The sequence below is a fragment of the Dunckerocampus dactyliophorus genome, chromosome 12, assembly GCF_027744805.1.
Source record: "Dunckerocampus dactyliophorus isolate RoL2022-P2 chromosome 12, RoL_Ddac_1.1, whole genome shotgun sequence".
In the NCBI taxonomy this organism is placed as follows: domain Eukaryota; kingdom Metazoa; phylum Chordata; class Actinopteri; order Syngnathiformes; family Syngnathidae; genus Dunckerocampus; species Dunckerocampus dactyliophorus.
In genome coordinates, this window is record NC_072830.1 from 6,602,854 (window position 1) to 6,625,651 (window position 22,798).

Sequence of the window (22,798 nt, forward strand, 5' to 3'; positions counted from 1 at the left end):
GTTAAAGGTTCCACAGAGGTGACAGCCGCGGGAATTAACGACTTTCACGCCCCCCCCCCCCCACCCCCCACCCGGACACAAACCGGAGCCCCCACCATAAACACTCATGATAAGATACTCACTTTAAGCTTGAAAATGCACGCATTATCATTATTGTTGTTATTATACTTTTGTTGCATTAGCTGAAGACGTAACCGTAAATGAAATAAAACGTCTTATTTTGATGTTTGAGACTGGGGCGGGGGGGGGTTGGGGTTGTGTGTGTGTGTGGTGGGGGGGCGCCGGGCCAATATACAGCACGCCAGGGGGCCACATCGGCCTTTTTGCAGGACCCTTCCTGAGTGCCTTCACCGTATTCAAATGTCCGGAGGGGGGCGGGCCCAGTGATACCTTATAAGAGGGCATCTGTCTGCCGCGTCCACGCCGTCTGCAAGACTCTCTCACCCCGCCTGTCAACGCTGCGTCCTGCCGGCCCACTGCAGCCATCAGCGGGCCTCCAGCATCGGATCAGAACCAACAGGTTCTGGAAAACAATGGATGACTGAGCTTTAGAGACTTTTCGATACAACTTCAGTTCTCGAATCAAGTGGAGAACTTTATTTTTTTGCGTGGACAAACTTTTACCAACAAGGATTTTAACTTTTCTTGAAATAAATAAAAAAAAGAAGAGGAAGAATATATCATATTTGTAGTGTGTAGATAATTAACTCTCTTTCTAAGTGGCTTGTTGGGGATGTTGAGCTCTGTGAAGATGGAAGCCCACGACCTACCTGAGTGGAATACTTTCTACAGTGAGGCCAGCGAGGTAAAAAAAAAAAAACAACAACAAAAAAACACATTTGAAGTAACTTAAAAATATTATTAAATGTTATATCAAACAAATATTTTGTCGATTAAGATGGAATTCTTTAAATCGTCTTCAATTCACTTGGTATTAATGATAAGTATTACAATGCGAAATAAAGAAATACTAACTAAAACGATGTAAACGTAGTTTTAAAAAGTAAGACAAATAGGATAACGTTTTATATTATTATTATTAGAACTTCTTAATAAAGAAATAATCTTTCCGAAGAGGGCCTCACGCACGAGTAAAAGGCCATTGCATTATTTTATTAGCTAAAAAAAAAGAACACAACAACAGAACGGTTTTTATATTTTATCATTCAAAAAATAACACAATTAGAATCCACATTTGTAGACGAAATTGCATGTCGTTGAAGAGAATGAGCTGTCATAGAGAATGAAAAAAAAGAAATAAGAGGTCAATCGTGAGGATTATTGCTAATCGAATTAAACGTTAATTTGATTAGTTCGATGAGGCTGCTGATTAAATTAACACCTTGATAATATTTTGAAGCGTCACAGAAAGGACAGGGTTTCAACTCACCTGCACTGACAAACACACCACGACGTAATGCGTTATATTTCCTACTTCTAGCACATTGAAATGTATTTTAAGGTTTTTAAGGAGATTTTTCAGTGCAGGTTGTTTTTCCACGGAGAGGCCAGAGAGGACTGTGACGCGCTTTTTTACGCATTTCCACGTTCACGTGTGAGTGTGAAATCCGCGTGCACTGAGAGCTTCATTGTGCATTGATAAGAAGTCAGTCAGAAGCCTCCTTTCACGTTTAAACTCACTTTTTTAACAGCAGTGCACCTCAGAAAGTGCTGCTGAAAATTAGACTTAAAAGTGTGAATTATAAAAAATAAAAAATGATGGTGAGTAATTAAAGTTATAGTGTGTAATTAAATGTGTTTTTGTGTGTTGCAGATGTATTCCTCTCCCAGCAGCATGAACTCTGCTCTGGGCTCTGTGGGGTCCATGGGGACCATCAACAGTTACATCAACCTGAACCCAGCTAGCGCCGCCCCGGCAGGCATGAACATGGCGTACCCCAGCTCGGGCCTCAGCACCTCCCCGCTAGCCTCCATGGGGTCAGGGGCAGGGCACATGCCCCTCTCCCCGGTGGCACCCTCCCTCAGCTCGGGCTCGCTCACCCAGCTGGGTCCGGCCACTCCCGGCTCGTTGGGCTCCCTGTCCCACTACCAGAACATGGGTCAGTCCATGAGCCAGCTGGGATACCCGTCGGGCGCCTCCCTGAGCCGAGCCGGGCCCAAGGAGATCCCCCCAAAGCCGTACCGGCGATCCCTGACCCACGCAAAGCCGCCGTACTCGTACATCTCGCTCATCACCATGGCCATCCAGCAGAGCGGCAGCAAGATGCTCACCCTCAACGAGATCTACCAGTGGATCATGGACCTGTTCCCGTACTACCGCGAGAACCAGCAGCGCTGGCAGAACTCCATCCGACACTCACTGTCCTTCAACGACTGCTTCGTCAAGGTAGCCCGCTCGCCTGACAAGCCAGGCAAAGGTTCCTATTGGACCCTGCACCCGCAGTCCGGGAACATGTTTGAGAACGGCTGCTACCTGCGGCGCCAGAAACGCTTCAAGATCGAAGACAAGATGGCTAAGAAGGGGGGCAAGGAGGGGGGCAAAGGGGTCCACAGTGGAGATGTCCTGCTGGAGGACAGAAGCCCCGTCGGGGGCTCAGAGGAAGCCGACTCCGCTCACTCGGACAGCTCCCACCCTGGGTCTTCCGACGACCAGCCGCTTCCCAGAAGTTCGCTGGTTCCGCTTGACTGCCCCTCGCTGTCCTCCCACCTCCACAGCCCACCTCTGTCCCAGCCGCCGTCCACCTCCTCCTCCTCAATCCCTCCATCCTCTTTGTCCCTCTCCGCCACCTCCGCTGCCAACCCCATCTTCCACTCCCAGTCCTTAGCGGGCGGAGCCCACCTCCTGCCCGGTGCCATGCATCAGCACATGGAACTACAGAGCGACGCCCTCAAGTCCCTGGACCCCCACTACAACTTCAACCACCCCTTCTCCATCACCAACCTCATGTCCAACGAGCAGAAGATGGACCTCAAGTCCTACCAGGACCAGATGATGGCGTACAACAGCTACGCTGCCGGCTCGCCTGTGGCCGCCAAGCAGATCTACGACAGCCCCAGCCCCGCCACCATGGACTCTGGTGCCTACTACCAGACTCTGTACAGCCGTTCTGTCCTCAACGCTTCTTAATGTGCACGCTCTTGCGCCACACACAGACACACACACACACACGCACATAAGAGACTTGCATCTACAAGCCGCCATGTTTGATGGACCATAGAAGGTTTTTCTTTTCCCATGGAGACTCTCTGGTTACACCACGCACACAACCCTGACCATGATGATGAAGATGGACTTTGTACAAAATGTAAATAGCAGCAATGTGTGTGTGTGTGTGTGTGTGTGTGTGTGTGCGTGTGTGTGTGCGTGCGTGTGGGCATTTGCATTTATTTATAAAGGGAATAAATTTTAATATATCTTATATTCTGCTTTGTGGACCAGTTACAACCTTAATGTGAGTTTCTGCAGTGGGACACGCTTCATTCATGTTACAATGTCACACTACAGGAACGTTCTCCATGCGATGAAGCCAACTGTGGTAAAGACTTGAAACAACAGTATGCTGTGTTGTTACCTGGAGAGGTGAATGCTTTGGGCCCGACTATAAGTGGGGGGAGGGGGGGTGGGGTAAGCTAGTTACTAAAAAGAGAGAGGAGAGATGCACTATGGGAGATTTACATACAGTACTTTGCACTATGGAGCTCCCACTGGCCAAGTGGGCTGATAGTGTGTGTGAGTGTGTGTGTGTGTGTTTGTGTGTGTGTGTGTGCGCGCGTTACAATACTAAAGGAGTGTCCCCACACTGAGAAGGAGGGGAGGGGGGGTGTCTGTCGGTGTAACAAAAGGTGTCACACTGCGGTCCAAAAGTGCCTTCTTCTGTCCACATGATCAGTTGTCAATAAACTGAAGGATGATAAAGACTTTCAGGTCACATGACGAAAAAGAAAGATCTTATTTAAGCTATGTCGCTTTTCAAACTTTGGAAAAAAAAAACAAAAAAAAACGCAGTGTGTCCTTATAATATACTATTTTTCTCGTCTCCCTCCTTGTTTCTGTTGGTTTCAATGTGATTACATCTTTGACTTTTCCTAATAAAAAGGTTGAAAACGGGAGACATGGTGCATGGTGTCATTTCTACCCAGTGAAGAAGACGTTGAATTGCTTCCACTGTATACTGTCCAGATATTTTTGTCCATTTGTTCTAGTTCTGCCACACCATACTCCTCCAAGCGTGCCTTAGTGCACTGGGAACAGAAAAGGGCCTTTAACCCAAAGTGTTCGTAAAAATTTGAAAGCCTACAATTGTCCAAAATGTCTTGCTAAGAATGAAGTTCAGGGACAACTAAGGACTGTAGGTTAAGACTTCAACTTCAGCGTTCATGAGGTAGGCACGTGCGGAATGGCCGCCAACGTCGTCTAATTTGTCTTTTTCTCTCTACCGAGCAGCTGGCGGCGTCTTGTTGAAACAGCTCCCGACCAAATGGACGCGGCGTGCGATGCCTATAGCAGACTAAACATGGCCGCCTCACACTGAGAGCCTCAAAGAGGTTCTCCACGCGGGCCGTCGGCGGCGTACTCGCGCTGAGAGACCACACCGCCGCTCCGGCTCCTGACCCCGGCCTGACCTGGCGCGGGCGAGTCAACAAAGCAGAAACACGGGTGGGGGAATTCTGTTGGTTTTGTCTCCTCTGTGCGTCTGCCAGCAGCGACCAATCAGCTTCCAGCAAGCTTCCACCATCAAAACACTTGATGGATGACAAACTCATTTAATGTTGTTTGTGGAATGCCATTAGCTTTCTAATTTGCGTTAATGAGATGTTAATATAGTAAGCAGCTTCACAGATGACATGCACTTTTTTCACTTTAATATTAAATTAAATTAATGTTTTTTTTCCACTGCAAGAAGTAATCATCTTTATGGAGGGTAGGGTAATTCTGTTTTGAATTGTATCACTTTTTTTTTATTAATTAACATAGCAGGATAAGTTTTTTTTAATCTGTAATAAGAAATATTTCATAGCAAATTGTTGTATTTTTTCCAACCGGGTGTGCCAGATAGACTGTTATCAAGGGGTGCAAAATTTTGTATTTTAAAAATAAATACATTTTTTTTGCTCAAATTGCGTCAAATTTGACCTTCTTCATCACACAGGACCTTCGTTGGGGGGTAAAAGAACAGATGACATTTTTTCTCGGGGTGTAGCGTACAGAAAAAGTATACAACTGCCATAAACATTTGCAGATTTTAAAGTTTAGAGTTGAAATAACATTTGATTTTGACACCAACTCCCAATTCTCCCCATGCAAGGCAATGACGAACATTGTGCTAATCAAGCCACGGCAATGACACAACACATATCATTGCAACACAACAAAACAGTTGCTTCCTCATAGTAGAGTGGTGCTTTGTCTCCAACAAGAGTAGATGCTAAAAACGGTCCATTGGCGCCATTGTTGTCACTTATTGCTCGACAACTCCTACTCATGCACATACTGTACACTACATACTGTATAAACGTGCGCACGTTATGGTCTTTGTTGGACTGTTGATCGATGCTTCTCAATGTTACAGAACATGGTTACCTGTTGCTTCAGTGACTCACAAGTGTTTTTCTGGCCTACTAACACACACACACACACACACACACACGCAGACACACACACACACACACACAGAGTTAGCGCCTGGTCATTGGCTGACAGTCTCATTTTTTGCCTCACATACACAATAGTCCCTTCAGAGCAGTTTTCTTGATAAGATAGCTAGACGATACAGTCGCAACACACACACACACACACACACACACTCCGGATACGACCAACCTGGCTCTAAGATCATGAGAACAGGTTTATAGTGCTGGTTCTGGGTGCAGGGGATTTGCTAATAATGATTTGGATCACAACTGAGTCGCTTCAATGTTAGCGTCACGTCTTTCAGTGTGACCTGGAAGGCAGGTAGACAGGTAGGTAGATCGGTAGCTAGGTAGGCACAGTAGATAGATAGTAGGCAGATAGGCTGGGAGATAGAGAGGCAGGTAGACAGGAAAATACAGCATATACATGGATAGGCATATACTGTAGGTATGTTGATAGGTAGATACTGTAGGTCGGTAAATGGGTAGATGGGTAGACAGATAGAGAAACGGGTAGATAGGTAGGTAAAGAGATAGGTAAGCAAATATAGATATAGATATGTTAATATACTGTAGGTAGCTAGATGGGTAGGTATGTTGGTAGGCAGATAGGTAGGCACAGAAGACAGGTAGGCAGGTACACTACCGGTCAAAAGTTTTAGAACACCACAATTTTTCCAGTTATTTATTGTAATTCAAGTTGTTCAAGTCCAATGAATAGCTTGATACAAAGATTAAGTGGTGAACTGCCAGAGGTTAAAAAAAAGGTAAGGTTACCCAAAACTGAAAAATAATGTGTATTTCAATTACACCAAAAGGCCTTTTTCAGGGACCACAAAATGGGTCAACAATTTAAAGCTGTTCTGGAGGTTGATCAAGCCTTGAGAGTTGGTGTAACTAATTCCCACAGGTGTTCCAGCTTTTCTGGAGTACTTGCAACCTCCTCTGTCTGCATAAAAGCAATGTTTGGAACACACTGTAGTACTATACCCTTGTGAGCATCAGTTGAACAGCACTGTACTGGAGAAAGTAACTTCTTGCAACAAAAATGGCAAGAAAAAAGGGAAAGAACGATTTTAACACTTACAAATGTAGGTTTTTCCTACAGAGAAAGTGAGGTGTTCTAACACTTTTAACCGGTAGTGTATGTTGGCAAGTAGATACCGTGGGTAAGTAGATCGGTAGTTACATTGGTAGGTAGACAGGTAGGCTGATAAGAGAAGCAGGTGGATAGGTAAGTACAGTAGACAGATAGGTAAGCATATCCTGTAAGTAAGTATGTTGGTAGGCACATACTGTAGGTAAGTAGATGGGTAGGTATGTTGTTAGGCAGATAAAGAAGCAGGTAGATTGGAGGTATGTTGGTAGCGAAACACTGTAGGTAGGCAGATAGGTAGGTAGGTATATTGGTTGGTAAACTGGTAGGGCAGATAGAGAAGAAGGTAAATAGGTAGGTAGAACAGACAGATAGGTAGGCATATAGGTAGATACTGAAGGTAAGTAGATGGGTAGGTATGTCGGCAGGCAGATAGAGAGGCAGGGAGGTACAGTAGGTAGAAGATAACAAAGTGTGCGTGCAGATCTCAGGAGGAAAGTTTAAAAGAAAAGTGGAGGATGAGAAAAAGAACCCCAGGCAACAGGAGAAGTTTTGCATACGCTCTGGGAAGGAGGGAAAGTGAGCCAGCAACATCGTTGTCATCCTCCCATCACATGATGAATATTTGTGACCTGAGGTGCAACAGACTCTCTGACTGCTGCCCCGCGGCGCCTCTGCTGTGACGCTACATCAACACACACACGCACACACACACCTTCTCATGCGCAACTAATTTCATGGATGATGGAGCGAAGGAAAAAAGAAAAAAAAAATAATATAATAATAATATATAACAATACTAAATTTATATATTTAACATGTACAGTTAATGCCTAACAATAATACATATAAAGTATATTTCATATAAAGCAATAAATATGAAAAAAGTGAAGACAGGAGAGAAAGAGGTACAATGCTAAAGAAGTAAAACAAAAGGTGGAGCCAAGGAATGTGATCAAATCAAATACAAAGCAAAGAAGAGGAAACATAAATACAGTAGAGACAGAAAGTCATAAAAATAAATAAGACGAGTCGCAAGGAACATAGAAAAAGCGAGAAAGGAGTTTGTGTGTGTGTGCGTGTGTGTGTGTGTTTTCAGGCGCTAGGATGCAAATGAGGCGGTGCATCCTGGATCCTGTTAGGTGGATGTTGTGTTTACTCTGCTTATTGCCTGTGGGGAAGGAGGGGAGAAAAGGGTGAGAAGGGAGGGAAAGAGGGAGAGAAGGAGGGTGGGAGGAGTGACGATGGGGGAAAAAAACGCAGCACTTACAGTTCTACCTTCAGGACAAACACTCCTCTTCTTAATATGTGACATGCGATACCTAGGACATACTGTACTACAGGGTGTATAAAAAATAAAAGTAGATTCTCCAAAAAGTAGCCAGTAAAGTTAGAACAAAATATTTTCATGAAATTTCTTTATTTGCATATGTTGGTATGGACATCATCCTTCGGTCCATACCAAAATGTATTGCATAATTGCATGCATGATTGAAGAAAGACCCGTTTTCCGATGGGCAAAAAAAAAAAAAAATCCTCCCAAAAATGAAAGGGTTAAAATATCTCAGAGGAATGCCCAGTTTTCATCTTCAAGGAAATGGTCGGTTAGCACGTGCTTGGTGGGCCCAAGATGGTGCTCCACCACACCGGGGAAGAACTGTAACTGATTGGCTGACAGAGCTTTTTGGTGACCACGTTATTGCTTTGAACCGCCCAATGGAATGGCCCCCCGAGGTCACCTGATTTGACACCGCTGGATTTTTTTTCTGTGGGGCCATCTCAAATCAAAAGTGTATGTGCCACCACCACATGACCTCGACAGTATTGAAGTGCGAATTAGAGCTGAAGTTAACAATCCTCCGGAGGGACAGGGGAATGATCAGGTGAGCAGTGCAGGACATGCTTGCAGGAGAGCAGTGTGGATGGAAGGATGATGTCCATACCAACATATGCAAATAAAGAAATTTCATGAAAATATTCAATTGCAACTTCAGTTTTTTTTTTTATATATATATACTGCTCACAAAAATGAAAGGAGCACTTTAATGAAACACATTAGATACATCAGATCTCAATATGAAGTTGGATATCTATACAAATAACGACAGGGCAGTGTCTTAGGAACAAAAGGATGCCAAGTCTTTTAATGGAAATAAAAGTTTTCAGCCTACAGATGGCTCAATTGTGTAGACACCATAAAATCAGAGTGAAATGAAGATGTGGCAGGCTAGTCCATTTTTTCCAAAACTTAATTTCTGCAACTCAAAATGCTTTTCAGTTTCTTGTGTGGCCCCCACAAGCTTGTATGCATGCCTGACAACGTCGCGGCATGCTCCTAATGAGACTACGGATCGTGTCTTGTGGCATTTCCTCCCAAATCTGTGTGAGGGCATCCCTGAGCTGTTGTACAGTCTGAGGCGCAACCTGGCAGCACCTAATGGACCGAAACATAATGTCCCAGAGATGTTCTATTGGGTTTAAGTCAAGGGATCGTGAAGGCCATTCAATTGTTTCAATTCCTTCATCCTCCAGGTACTGCCTGCATACTCTTACCACGTGAGGCCGGGCATTGTCGTGCATTAGTAGGAAACCAGGACCTACTGCACCAGTGTAGGGTCTGACAATGGGTTCAAGGATTTCATCTCGATACCTTATGGCAGTCAGAGCACCATTTCCTAGGCAATAGAGGTCTGTGCGTCCCTCCATGGATATGCCTCCCCAGACCATCACTGACCTACCACCAAACCTGTCATGTTGAACGACGTTGCAGGCAGCATAACGTTCTCCTTGTCTTCTCCAGACTCTTTCATGTCTATCACAGGTGCTCAGGGCGAACCTGCTCTCGTCTGTAAAAAGTACAGGGCGCCAGTGGCGGACTTGCCAATTCTGGTGTTCTTGAGCAAATGCCAGTCGAGCTCCACGGTGCTGGGCAGTGAGCACAGGGCCCACTACAGGACGTCGGGCCCTCAGGCCACCTTCATGAAGTCTGTTCCTGATTGTTTGGGTAGAGACATTCACACCAGTGGCCCTCTGGAGGTCATTCTGTAGGGCACGAGCAGTGCTCAGCCTGTTCCGCCTTGCACAAACGAGCAGGTATCGGTCCTGCTGAGGGGTTGAGGACCTTCTACAGCCCTGTCCAGCTCTCCACCAGTCACCTGAAATCTCCTCCATGTTCTGGAAATTGTGCTGGAGACACATTAAACCTTCTTGCTGCAGCACGTGTGGATGTGCCATCCTGGAGAAGTTGGACAACCTGTGCAACTTCTGTAGGGTTAAGGAATCGCCTCATACTACAAGTAGAGATAATTACGCAAGCCAAAATCAGCACGAGTGGAAAACCAGCCAAAAAAGATCATGAGGCAGAAACTTGAAATGACCTCCACATGTAAAACCAGTCCTGTTTTGAGGGTTTTCTAATTATTGCCACTGAAGTGCACCTGTTGTTAATTCCATGAACACCAATACAGCTGAAATTTATCAACGAGGCCCTCAGCTGCTTAACCAACCAGAAAATTATCACACAGGTTTAATTGAATTCATGCCAGGCCCAATAAAAAAAGTGTTCCTTTAATTTTTGTGAGCGGTGTATATACCTTGTATGGTATATACCGCCAATAAAACACAACACTGACCCAGTAAGGTGAAGAGTCTGAAGGCAAAATCAAGATGCGTTCCAGGCTGCCCGTGAGTGGCAAGTTTTTTTCAATACAAGTCCATCTGATAGATCTGAAGGGTCAACTATTCAAATTAATTAATCAATCCAAACTGTAATCCAACCTCCTTGATGCCTCCGTGTCACGACTCACAAAAAAATAAGTTTTGTGATTTTTGTTTAATACTGTGCTGAAGTGCATCCAAACTGCCAGGAAGTAAAAGTATTTTCAGATGTTTGTTACACTGCTGTCTTCTTCAGTCGATTCAGACAGATTCCTGTCAAGAAACCTTGTTTTTCATACACCCCAGTTTTCATATGATTTGTTTTTTTTTTTTTGGGGGGGGGGGGATTTTCGCCAAAGTTTTGCCTAGGTTTTTGTACAGTATTGCACATGACAAACTAGCCCTATTGCTCTGTATTGTATCCTTCCCCAAAAACAAACAAAGCCCAAACGAAGCAGCCGATGCGTTGCTGGCTCACTGTCCATGCATTTTTCATTGAGTGTGGCTGCTAAATAACCCACCATGGGGCCAAAGAAAGTTCAGAGTGCCAGCAATTTGATAAATAAGGTCATAAACACAATTTCATTTGACCTCGCCAGAATTTACGGGGAGTCCTCATCAACAATAAGTTCCATGCATTTGCCATTTCCCAATGTTTTCTGCATGTAAAACTACAATTATTGTGTACATTTTTTTGTTAATATTTTTGAGTGTCTGGAACAGGTTAATTGGATTTACATGATTTCTTATGGCAAAAATTGCCTCGGTTTTCGTACATTTTGGTTTTCGTCTGACCTCAACAGACCTCACAACATAAGACAATCTGTCAGGTTAGTCCTAAAATCCATCACATAATCAGGACTTTGTTGACTTTGGCCAGAATTGGGAGAATGGAGCTCAAAATCCTCCCATTTACCTTTATATATGTAAATTGTTGTAATTTTGCTAGCTAACTAACCAAGGCACCAACATTGAATGGGTTCTTCTTTGGGTCATGCATAACTCCTCTATAAAGGTTTTTATTTTTGTTTAACAAACTAACTAAACTAACCTAGTACCGAAATGTGACATCTTCACTTATGTACTTATGTAGTTTTTAATACATTTGCCAACAAAACAAGTAATTTAATAAAATATATACATATATTTTTAGTCTCAAATATAGTAAAGGTTGCCACAACTATCCGGATGATTCATTACATGCATTGAAAAGAAAAAACCCAATGTAATAAGTTACCTAGCAGCAAGGACTCATTTGAAAGAACAAGATAATATATATAGTAAAATACCATAAATAAGTTATCAAGTAACACCACTAAAATAAATGAAAACAAGGAGTAGTAAAGTGTCAAATTTACAGACACACAGGCACACACACACACAAACACACACTCAGATGGGCTGAGCGCCTCTCACCAGCATTCAGATAAACGTTTGGACTTTGTCCCGTTGGCCCGGCTGTTGCAAAGAGAGCCGAGATAAAAGAACAGGACGGAGAGACCAACACAGAGGAGGAGACTGATTGCGTTAGACCCACTGATGTGTGTGTGCGTGTGTGCGTGTGTGTACGTGAGCGTAGGACTGTACAGTACCGATCGATCACCACCATCAACTCAGTGAGCAACAGCGGCAAGTCGGAGGTCACACAAAGGTTGCTGGTGCGACACATCCACACATCATTCTTCACTGGGCCTTCAGTCAAAAAGTTTTGGTTGAAAAGCAGAAATGTTCTTTTGTTCTTCCTAGTTTGATACACCCTTGCTCTCTGCTTCCTGCTCGCTCTGACCCACTTTCAAACCTTAAATGATTAAAAGTTTCTTCTTATCTGCGTTCCGTCAGTCATCTTGTCTCTGTTATGACGGCACACCTGCCGGGTGCGTCGAGGCCCACCGATTTCAGAATAAAAGCTTTTAGGGCGTACTCACACAAGGCCACTACTTGTGCCGTGCTGGACTCCTGCTCCTGGCCCCCGCTACACCGAGTACTCACTTCTGTTGTGCTTTTACTACAATTTATCTGACTTTGTGGAGTATTTCTAGCATTATTTGGAGTAGCACTGATTGATTCTATTGTGGAAGGAGCAATGGCATTAATTCAGACAGGTTTTTAATAAGCACATGAATTGAGTCGTGGTGAGTGAGCGTGCTGTGGGTTTGACTTTTGGATTATATTCAGTTTTTAAATTTTGTTTCTATTATATATTGTGTCAGCTATCACTAATAACCGGTTAGGAGCAATCTCATTCCTGTCATTCCATGACTCCCTTTACGTTGTACGGGTGCATGTGCCATCACTTCTTCTATTCCGCTTTTTTTTTTTTTACTGCAATTTCCCTAATTTTGTGGATTATATCCAGTCTCATTGAGAGTTGTTCTGATTATTTCTGCTGTGGAAGGTGTTGTTGTCATTATTTGTGAGAGGAAAAATCTAATTAATGAGTGAGTGAGCGTGATGTGGGTTTGAATTTTGAATTATTTTCAGTCTTTCTTGTTTTGTTTCTATTATGAATTGTATCCACTATCACTAATGACCTGCAAGAAGCGATCGCACTGCATGCGTGCATGTGCCATCATTTCTCCTATTCTGCTGTTTGTTGACTTTTGGATTATTTTACGTCTTTTTTTGTTTCTATTATAAATTGTGTCATCTATCACTAAAAATCTGTTAGGAACAATAGCATTTCTGTCATTCAATGACTCAGCTATGTTTTCTATTCTGCCTTTTTACTGCAATTTCCCTAATTTTGTGGATTATTTTGTGGTTTATTTCCATTATTTTGAGTTGTTCAGGATATTTCTATTGTGGAAGATGGTAATTAATTACTCGTGAAAGAAGCGACTATGTTAATTTAATGACAAGTCTTCATCACGAACGTAGTTGCGGGTGAGTGAGCGTGATGTGGGTTTGAATTTTGAATTATTTTCAGTTTTTCAGTCTTTGTTGTTTTGTTTCTTTTATGAATTGTATCGACTATCACAAATGACCTGCAAGGAGCAATCGCATGCGTGCATGTGCCATCACGTCTCCTATTCTGCTGTTTTACTGCGATTTCCCTGATTTTGTGGATTATTTCTAGCCTTACAGTATTTGGAGTCATACTGATTATTTCTACTGCGGAAGGTGCCGGCTGTCATTATTTGTGAGAGGAGCAATCGCATTCATTTAATGACATGTCTTTAAGATACACACAAATGGAGACATGGGTGAGTGGGTGTGATGTGGGTTCGACTTTTTAATTATTTTATGTCTTTGTTGTTTCTATTATGAATTGTGTCGGCTATCACTCATAACCTGCCTGGATCAATCACCCTCCTGTCCTTCTAAAACTCAGCTATGTTGCGTGTATGCATGTTTTACTGCAATTTCCCCTTACTTTGTGGATCATTTCCAGTGTTATGCGGAGTCTGCTGCTGCTGCTGTAATTAATACAGAAAGAAGTGACCACTTCAATTTAATGACACGCCTTCATGACGCACCTGTAGTCACGGGTGAGTGTGATGTGGGTTTGACTTTTGGATTATTTTCAGACCTTTTTTTGTGTTTCTATTATGAATTCTGTCGGTTATCATTCATAACCCGCAAGGCACGATCACGTTCCTGTCATGCAACCAGCTCGGAACCGCCCGTCCCGTCACGCGGGCCGTGTTCTGCTGTTCGCTTCAGGATGTTTGTGCATGCGTCACAAGGGAGAAAAGTCAAATATCCTCGGGACCTTTCAGCACCGAGCTTCACCACCAAGACCTCAAAGAAGTGGATTGGATCATGCGAAGAGGTGAGACCAGCTCAAGTGGCAACCACGGTGAGAAAGGGTTTGCTTTCCAGCAGGTTTGTAAACGGGATGTGCCAGACAAAATTAACTGCTTCAAATTCCTGCTCAGGTTGTGCAGGGTCCCAACATAATACATTCTGTATTGTACATTTGGCGCTCCAACCACAGTGGAGGGGTACCTAAAGGCTGGTATCATAATAATTATCTCGTTTGGGCCTAACTGGTTCTGTCAGCCAGGTCTCAAACTGATGGGGATTCTGATGTGATGTTTCAAAGTTGAAAATGTTACACCTTAAAGTCATAAAATCCCAACCAAAGGGGTATCAGAACCAGTGAAGCATGGCTCTAGATGAGAGATTGTGATCATGCAGAGGCATAGACAAAGTCTGGTGAGTGACAATCAAACTGTCTTTGGACATTTACACTTTACTCACTGATGCTTAAAAGAACACATACTGTACACACACACACCCACACACACATATACAGTATATACACACATATATATACACACACACACACACACACACACACACACACACGCACACACAAACACACAGTATATACATATACAGGACACACAGAGCAATGGACACTGTTTGATGATGAAGCATCAGCATCAGCAGGACAAGCGTGACGTTTGCAAATACCCTGACAACACAGATTACTTGCTGCAAATATTTGCTGCAAATCAGATAATTCATGTTGGTTTACAGCACAGGCAAACTCTGATTGTTTAATATTGCACCAGCTGAAAATCAAATTTGCTTTTGAGTTTTTTAGCCGCGTGCCGTTGCGCTAATGAAGCTGTGAGCAGGGGGATGGCCTCCAGCTGCAGAGAGAGTCGCCACTGATCACCTTGACCAGCAGTGCGAGTGGACAAAATGCTTATCATCTAACGTGTCTGCAATGTGCTCTTGTTCAACTCCACATTCCAACATATAAGCCAATTCACATTTAAAACAGTAATTATGCATTACACACTCACTAGACGCTTCACCATCTACGATCCAATAACGACATTCTGCCTTTGCAAAGATAATCATCTTCACTTTTGACTGACACTGTAACATATTTGTTTATTACTGTGCTGTTCCTAATATTCTGTCACATAAGCAGTTAGCGTGCATGTGTACCTAATGAAGTGGCCAGAGTGTGTACTTTATGCAGTATACTGGTGTGAGGAAGTGCGTACGCACACACACACGCACACAAACATAATGCCCTTAAGTTATCTTATCAATCATCACAGGTGTGCATGTTGAAGGGACCCCACCCTTACCGGTTTCCATCTGGGCCTTGTGTGCGTGCGTGTGTGTCGAAGGCATCAAGTCATTCTTAGCCTGCACCCGTCCAATAAAATAAATTGCAGTGAAACGTCAACATGGATAGAAAAACACCACACTATACTTACGTTCGGCCACTTGATTTGGTACACAATCTAATGATATCCAATGCAAAAAAGGCCTGCCTTTCCAAAGATAATTTTGAGAGACACTATACAAGAGGTATTCATTTAACTGTATGTTTATTTTTATGCTTACACCACTGTACTGTATCACACTGAGGACTGTTTCTCGTATGTTGACCCTAGCCAAAATTTTAGAAGCGCCTCTCAGTACAGAAGTAGTGAGTATCGTTCTAAAGGCAGATTTCACATTTCATTGGAGTGTGTACCTAATGAATTGTCCTGTGGGTGCACATCTGTAGACAACATGATGTCGTTCTAAGAGCAAAAATGACACCACTGGCGTCTCAGATCCAGATTGTGAGCATCCAGACTCCAAAGACGCCAAAAGAGTGCACAAACGGAGGCGGTCGCACCATCGTGACAACAGAGTTCATTAGCAGTGTGTGTGTACAGCTGGACACACAAGCACACACACACACACACACATGCATGTTGCAACAATGGAGCAGCTCGCCAACAGCTGGCAGAATGTGTGCATGACGCTGCTGCTGCAACGTCTCATTGGGAAAAGCGCCCAAGCCTCAGCAGGAACGTCACTAATAGAAAGCTTCTCACCTGCCCGCAGGTGGACATGGGAGAGTATTCTGATGAGCGAGGGGGCAGGGCAACCGACGGCAAAGAGGATCCCCTTCGGTTGCTGGCGGCGAGGACGTCAGGAGCCAAAATAAATAGAGGCTGCTGCAAGAGCAACGACGCATCGCAGCACAACACCTACACCACTCAATGTTTTTACCATTCAGTCATAGTATAGTAGAACCCGCTTAAGTTGGTCCCGTTTATCTCACCACCCCGTCTATGTGGAACAACTTGTCAAGTCCCGGTCCGCCATGTTATTATTATTATTATTATTATTATTAAAAAAGTGCCCGCCTAAGTCGACATAAAATTTGAGGACCAAAGAGATCATTTCTATGGAAATTGCTCCGTATATGTGGACATGCGTTGTAGTACCGTGGACCCTTGGTTAGCGTCCGCCCCGGTTAGTGTGTTTTTCAGTTAGCGCAAAAAAAATTAGCTTTGGTTAACGTACATTTTTCGGTTAGCGTACTATATGGCGCGCGTCTTGTCGTCTTATTAATACACTGCGTCAGTCTAACTGTGTCCGCACGGTGGTGCATTTGTGGGTTTTCTTCGGGTACTCCAGTTTCCTCGCACATTCCAAAAACATGCATGTTAGGTTAATTGGCGACTCTAAATTGTCCATAGGTATGAATGTGAATGTTTGTTTGTCTATATATGTGCCCTGTGATTGGCAGACGACCAATCCAGGGTGTACCCTGCCTCTCGCCCAAAGTCATCTGGGATAGGTGCCATTCTACCCCCAGGACCCTAGTGAGGACAAGCGGCATAGAAAATAGATGGATGGAGTCCAACTGTGTTCTTAACGGATTTTTATCACAAAACTTCCTTAGCTTTTAAGAAAGAAGCTAGCTTTCTAAGTTACAAAATGGCAACCGGAAGCAATAGCCATCAGCAGTTGACTCTTAAAAATGTTCACACAAAATATGTTTTTATAATTTTACATAAAACAATTCTAAATGCATATAAATGTCGAAAAAAAGGAATAAGTGAACATTTAAGGTTACTTTTACCTTCATTGACGTGATTCTTGATGTGAGTGTTCCCAAAGACACTATGTGGCAGCGAGACACACCAAGGACACCACTTCCCTGTTTTGTCATGAGTTATTTCCTGGATTCAATTAAATTCAATATTCTTTTTCAAAACAAGCAAAACAGGTAGGTGGTGTCCATGTGGTGTCTCACTGCTACGTCGAGTCTGGGAACACTCACATCAAGAATCACATCTTCAGTGAAGGTAAAAGTAACATTAAATGTTCATTTATCCCTTTCATTTGTGATTTATATGCATTTGCAATTGTTTACTGCATGTAAAACTATAAAAACGGGTTTTGTGTTCACATTTTTGGCTTGCTAGTACTGATTAATTTACATGATTTCTTATGGAAAAAATTGATTCAGTTAGCGTATGTTTCGGTTAGAGTTGGACTTTCTGGAACAAATTAATGACGCTAACCATCCTCGGGATCCGGCCCATCCTGGACACTAGCAGTTTCAACTGTAACCCTCTGGCAGGCCGTTCAGGACATTAAAAGCCAGAGCCAACAGACTAAAAAACTGTTTTCATGTGAGACCTGTAATTGCACTGACAACTGGCAAACTGCCATAACCTACTATACATTTACAGGGAATTTCACAGTCCTCTTATTCTTTTTCATACCGCACCTTTTCTGCACCCTCAGGTACTTTTTTGTGAGTTTGGTTATTCCTTCACCACACATTAAATGTTGTTGTACCTGTTGCAGTAACAATAAGGACATTGTCTTGTTCTTATTGGCAATGGGGTCAAGATGTACAACAAAATTAAGAGTATAAAATGCTGTTATGTGGGTGGAATGAGGATGAGGCGGGATGACTGTTCACAAATCGGCCTTTTATTAGCGTCTACAAAACAGCAATGTGTACCTTACAGCAACACTCACTCCACACTTCAATTAATGACACTCTGATGGTAAATGGTGAGGAGTCTTTACCTCTATGCTCCACCCACTACGTGTCACCATTTGGTGGAACTGTAATTAAAAGAGGAAAGAACATCCAGATGTCTTCAGGGTGTCATTTTCATTATACACACCAATTATTGGTGAAGTCGGACATTGTGGAGGCGAGTTATTTGGAATTTGTGCTCCTGAGCGAGTCATCAAAGGCACATGCCACACTGTACAGCGCAGCCTAAAACTGTTTTAATTTGTAGCCAGCCATGTGTCTAGTATCCATGGTTGGGTTTTGGGCTCGTTTGGTCAAAGACCCTAGGAGGAGTTTGTCAAAATATGGAGTCGATATCAACATGCAGTCATAATTAGACCTCGACCTGCCATAACTTATTGTACATTAAGGCAAATGCCACTGCCCCCTACACACAAACCCCTGAATCACAGCTCAGAACCCTACGCAATACTCAAGCCGCTACAATGTCACATGAAAACACAAGAATCCACGTAAAAATATTCACAAATGGAGGAAAACCATGTCAACAAACTGCCATAGCTTGAAAAATCCTTTAAAGTCAGAAGGAAACGTGCAAGCAATTTCAATTTCGGAAACCGCCGATGTCCATGTCAGTCAGCCAGTCCGAGGTGCGTCGAGATAAGCGGGATCGACTGGACTACGTAAACATTTCAACTCTAAAATGTGAGGAGGGATGAGTGACACCTGCACACAGCCTCCACTTCCACCGACAAGCTCCAGAGGAATTCCACTCTTCTCACTTTCACCCCCCTGTTACTGTTTGTCCTCCCCTGCCAATAAGAGGCCCCCCAGTCTGCTACAATTAACAGCGACACACACATCCAGCCAGGGGTCGGTGTGGCGTCCAGCTGGGGCAGATTAGGGACCCTCCGCCCACCCATTAAGATGTAAGGGTGATTGGGGAGGGGGGTTGAAATTAACACTTACACACCAGAGAGACAAAAAAAAAAAGTCCACCAAAGAGGACACATATCACCTGAAGAGGATGTGACGCCACGCATTCATGTGGCTGAGGGTCAAACACATACTACGCACCTTTCACTTCACCTCTCGGGGTCCTAACTTTTTCCACCGAGGGCCGCAGACTGTAAAATGGAATGATGCGGTGGACATTTTGATATTCTTCACCTTTTTGTTTGTTAAACATGCTAAAACCAATCAAATGTACAACGCTGACACATCTCTTATAAAAAAAAAAAAAGAAAAAAACTAATCTAAACTAAATGAACTGCTGTTTATTTGGCAACAAGCAAACAACTAAATAGTCCCCCACCAACATGCATTAACCAAATAATATTTTGTGTGACCTCTTTTGGCCTTTGAAATGCACTCTGTTTAGGAATACATTTAATAAATAAAACAAACAGTATACTGGAAAATTCACAGATAAAAAAATTATATTTTAGCATTAAAAATAGCATTGTGGTTAAACAAAATAAAAAAAATATTTTGGTTATTATTAATGCTGTTGATTTAGGTCAGCTGTGGCATAAGCCTGACAGCACAAGCATTCTAATAGATGCTAACTTTTTCTCATAACTTTTTTATTCTTTTCAATGTGGCCCTCTAAACTGTAATGTTCTGATGTGAGACGTCTTCAATTGTATTTGTAAAATGTAAAAAGCAAGCTGCGGGCCGCACTTTGGACACCCCTGCTTTACAAGCGCTAAAACAGTTGGAAATAGTTTAGCCTCTCCATTTTTCACACTTCTATGTAAAGCCACCGTTTACATGCACTCTCTGTCATGCGATCATTGGCCAAACGCTGAGTGCCTCCGAAACACTAGGGGGAGACTGTGGTCATTTGAGCTTGTTTAGCTATGTGCGTAGAGGAAGACAACGCTACATGCCAATAGCTGTCAAATGCATACCATGGCTTTTTACTGGGGTTGTCCGATAATATCGGGGGGGTAGGGTGGGGGTGTTATCATTCGACATATCATTCTTACTCACGATGTCTTTAAAGAAAGACCTAAAAAAAAAACCATCACACAGCGGCGTAATAGGTAGATAACGACAGACAAGACACTATCAACGAATAATGCTGAATAAACAACTATGTGAGCTCAAAACACGCCACTTAGCTGCTATTTACAACACCAGTACAGCAAAGCACACTGGGAAACAGGAAGAGCTGTTGTCAAAACCATATACGTAGACTTACGTCAACGTCGCCGCCATATTGGATGTGGCAAGGCTGCGCTGTAATTGCATTCAAATAAATGTACTTTCATAAAGCGCCTTTCTACGAAGAAATTTAAGTTAATGCCTCTCGTTTATGCAATAACACACGCACTGATATACTTGGGAAACAGTTGGGCACCAAAAACAATATACAGCATTTGATCTTCTCAGATGGCTAAAGATAAGAACTTTGTGGATCCCACACAGTAGTAATTCACATTACATCAGCTATAGAGAACAAAATAGTGCTGAAAAACCATACACAGTGTGTATATACAGTATAGTGTGTACATATAGTTTTAATGAGTAGTTTTATTGCAATAAAATATGAATATAAAATAAGAACATGAAAGTTATCAATAAAAATAATAATTAGCAAATTCATGTATTTTAAACAACACCCCTTTAACAAAAAATAAATTAAATCTTTCCAAAAATAACATCAATCAAAGCACAAGAACTTACTTTAAAACAATTTTACTCAAGAAAAAGATATGTGATGTTGCATATATCGATATCGGTTGATATCGGAATTAGAAATTGAGAGTTGGACAATATCGGCATATCGGTTACTGGCAAAAAAGCCAACACCGGACATCCCTACTTCGGTTGGTCATGTTTTAATGTGTGTTTAAATGACATCTGCTTTGGTTCTTGTGGTTATGGGTTTGAAAAACTGCCAATTTAATGTTTGCATTGACTGACTATTTAAGAGCAAATCTTTCTGCCACGCAGTGAATTATTTTGAATTCATGGACTCGATGTCAACAACGTTTGAATTGTTGTATATGGGCATTCTATTCTCACTTCACTAAATAAATTCAATGCGAGCATGGGGTCAGGTGCTGAGTAGTGACGTTAGCCACCCCATAAAATTATGATTTTCCATCAGGAGGGTGCGACACAGGTGTCAAGGTGGCCATGCAGTCACATACTGTCCTATGCCCAAATTCACCATTAAAAAATTCGAGACTGTCGGACAAGGTGGAAGGTACTTACAACTGTTATACATTTCTACCACTAGGGGCGTCATTGGAGTCAATTTTCAGCCATGATCAGACCCCGGCTTTTAACCCTCGTATCAGTTTTGAAGGAAATCTGAAGTGAAATGATGACAGTCAGATGGTTAATGGCAAGGAGCAGTCTTCCCCGTCACGCTCCACCCATTATGTGCATCTCCCCGAAGTGGAACTGTATTATTATTATTATTATTATTATTATTATTATTATTATTATTCCAGTTTCATGCTGCTCAGCGAGTCATCAAATGCTCATCCCACATCATTCGCAATTTATCATCAGCCATCTGTGCAGTATCCTGGTTGGGATTTGGGCTTATTCTGTCAAAGTCCTGTGGAGTTTGTCAAAATATGGAGTCAACATCAACATCGTGATCAGATCCCGACCTGCAAAAATGCAAGGAATAGTAATAGTAAGAAACATAGCAACACTCGGTGCTCAGCCCATTTGGTTTGGAGGTTGACGGCGTGTGCAGTGTGATGGGCAAGGAGGGCTGAATGATGAAAAATCTGAGAGATGATGAAAGCTGACATGGGATGAATGAATGCTGCTGTGTCTGCTGGTTGAAGACTGTGTGTGTGTGGTACACAATGTGTGTGTCTGGTACACAATCAAGCTCTTCTTATTTCCATCGTGAAACATGCAATTTGGCCCTCTGCGTGGCCACAAGCGTGGGCACTGACCAAAAAACAAGTTGGCTGACTCCAAATTGGGCAAGGAACTGGTTTCGTTCACACAGTGTATATGACATGTTCTCCAAACCGGCTGATTAAATACCTGACAAGGGAATCCAAATTTAAAGGCATAGTTCCAATTTTTTGACATGAAGTTGTATGACATCCCCATCAGCAGTGTAGTACATCAACACAACAGTGACTTACCCCCCCACTTGGTCCCGTGAGTCCGGTTCTGGTCGGTTTTCCGTGACGAGGAATGTAGTTGCGCTTAGTTGCTGGGGCCATGTATGTATGTAAAGAGTTGGGCTTCTCAAAACAATATGCATTCAAAAGAGTAATACATTTGCTCATAAAAAAGCTTCCTTGAAAAATAAAAATCAGACGTCACAAATCACTCTGCGTTATAGTTGTGTCCCGCCTTATTCTTGTGTATGTGATGAAGACGCTCGCACCTTCTTCTGCCATGTACGTGTGTGTTCCACAGCGGAAGAAGATGCGAGCGTCTTCATCACATACACAAGAATGAACAGGCGACAGTGCGCTGGGACACGGCGAGAGACAACGATAACGCAGAGCGATTTGTGAGGTCTCGTTTTTTCGAGGACCCATTTTTGTGACGCAAATGTATACTCCTTTGAAGACATACAGTCATGGAAAAAATGATTAGACCACCCTTGTTTCTTCAGTTTCTTGTTCATTTTAATGCCTTATACAACTAAAGGTACCTTTGTTTGGACAAATATAACAATGACAACAAAAATAGCTCATAAGAGTTAAATTTTT

At 42.8% G+C, this 22,798-nt stretch overlaps 1 protein-coding gene and 1 long non-coding RNA gene across 2 annotated transcripts in view; one reads left to right on the forward strand and one right to left on the reverse strand.

The window, feature by feature from the left end:
* The window catches only part of LOC129190731 (uncharacterized), a 62,489-nt gene that overhangs the window by 8,603 nt on the left and 31,088 nt on the right, over positions 1 to 22,798 (reverse strand). Inside the window, exon 3 of the long non-coding RNA XR_008573048.1 lies at positions 391 to 523. This is a non-coding gene — a long non-coding RNA (uncharacterized LOC129190731). The remainder of the gene's footprint in view (positions 1 to 390; positions 524 to 22,798) is intronic.
* foxa3 (forkhead box A3) lies at positions 436 to 4,236 on the forward strand. Its single transcript, XM_054793149.1, has 2 exons — positions 436 to 805; positions 1,775 to 4,236. The coding sequence occupies exons 1-2, from the start codon at positions 734 to 736 to the stop codon at positions 3,086 to 3,088; spliced, it is 1,386 nt and encodes a 461-aa protein (XP_054649124.1). The 5' UTR covers positions 436 to 733; the 3' UTR covers positions 3,089 to 4,236.

Excerpts from the sequence above, each read along its gene's own strand:
- foxa3 (XM_054793149.1), top strand. The coding sequence starts at position 734 with ATGTTGAGCTCTGTGAAGATGGAAGCCCACGACCTACCTGAGTGGAAT. Across the intron at positions 806-1,774 it reads TCTACAGTGAGGCCAGCGAG|ATGTATTCCTCTCCCAGCAG; the intron begins GTAAAAAAAAAA and ends TGTGTGTTGCAG.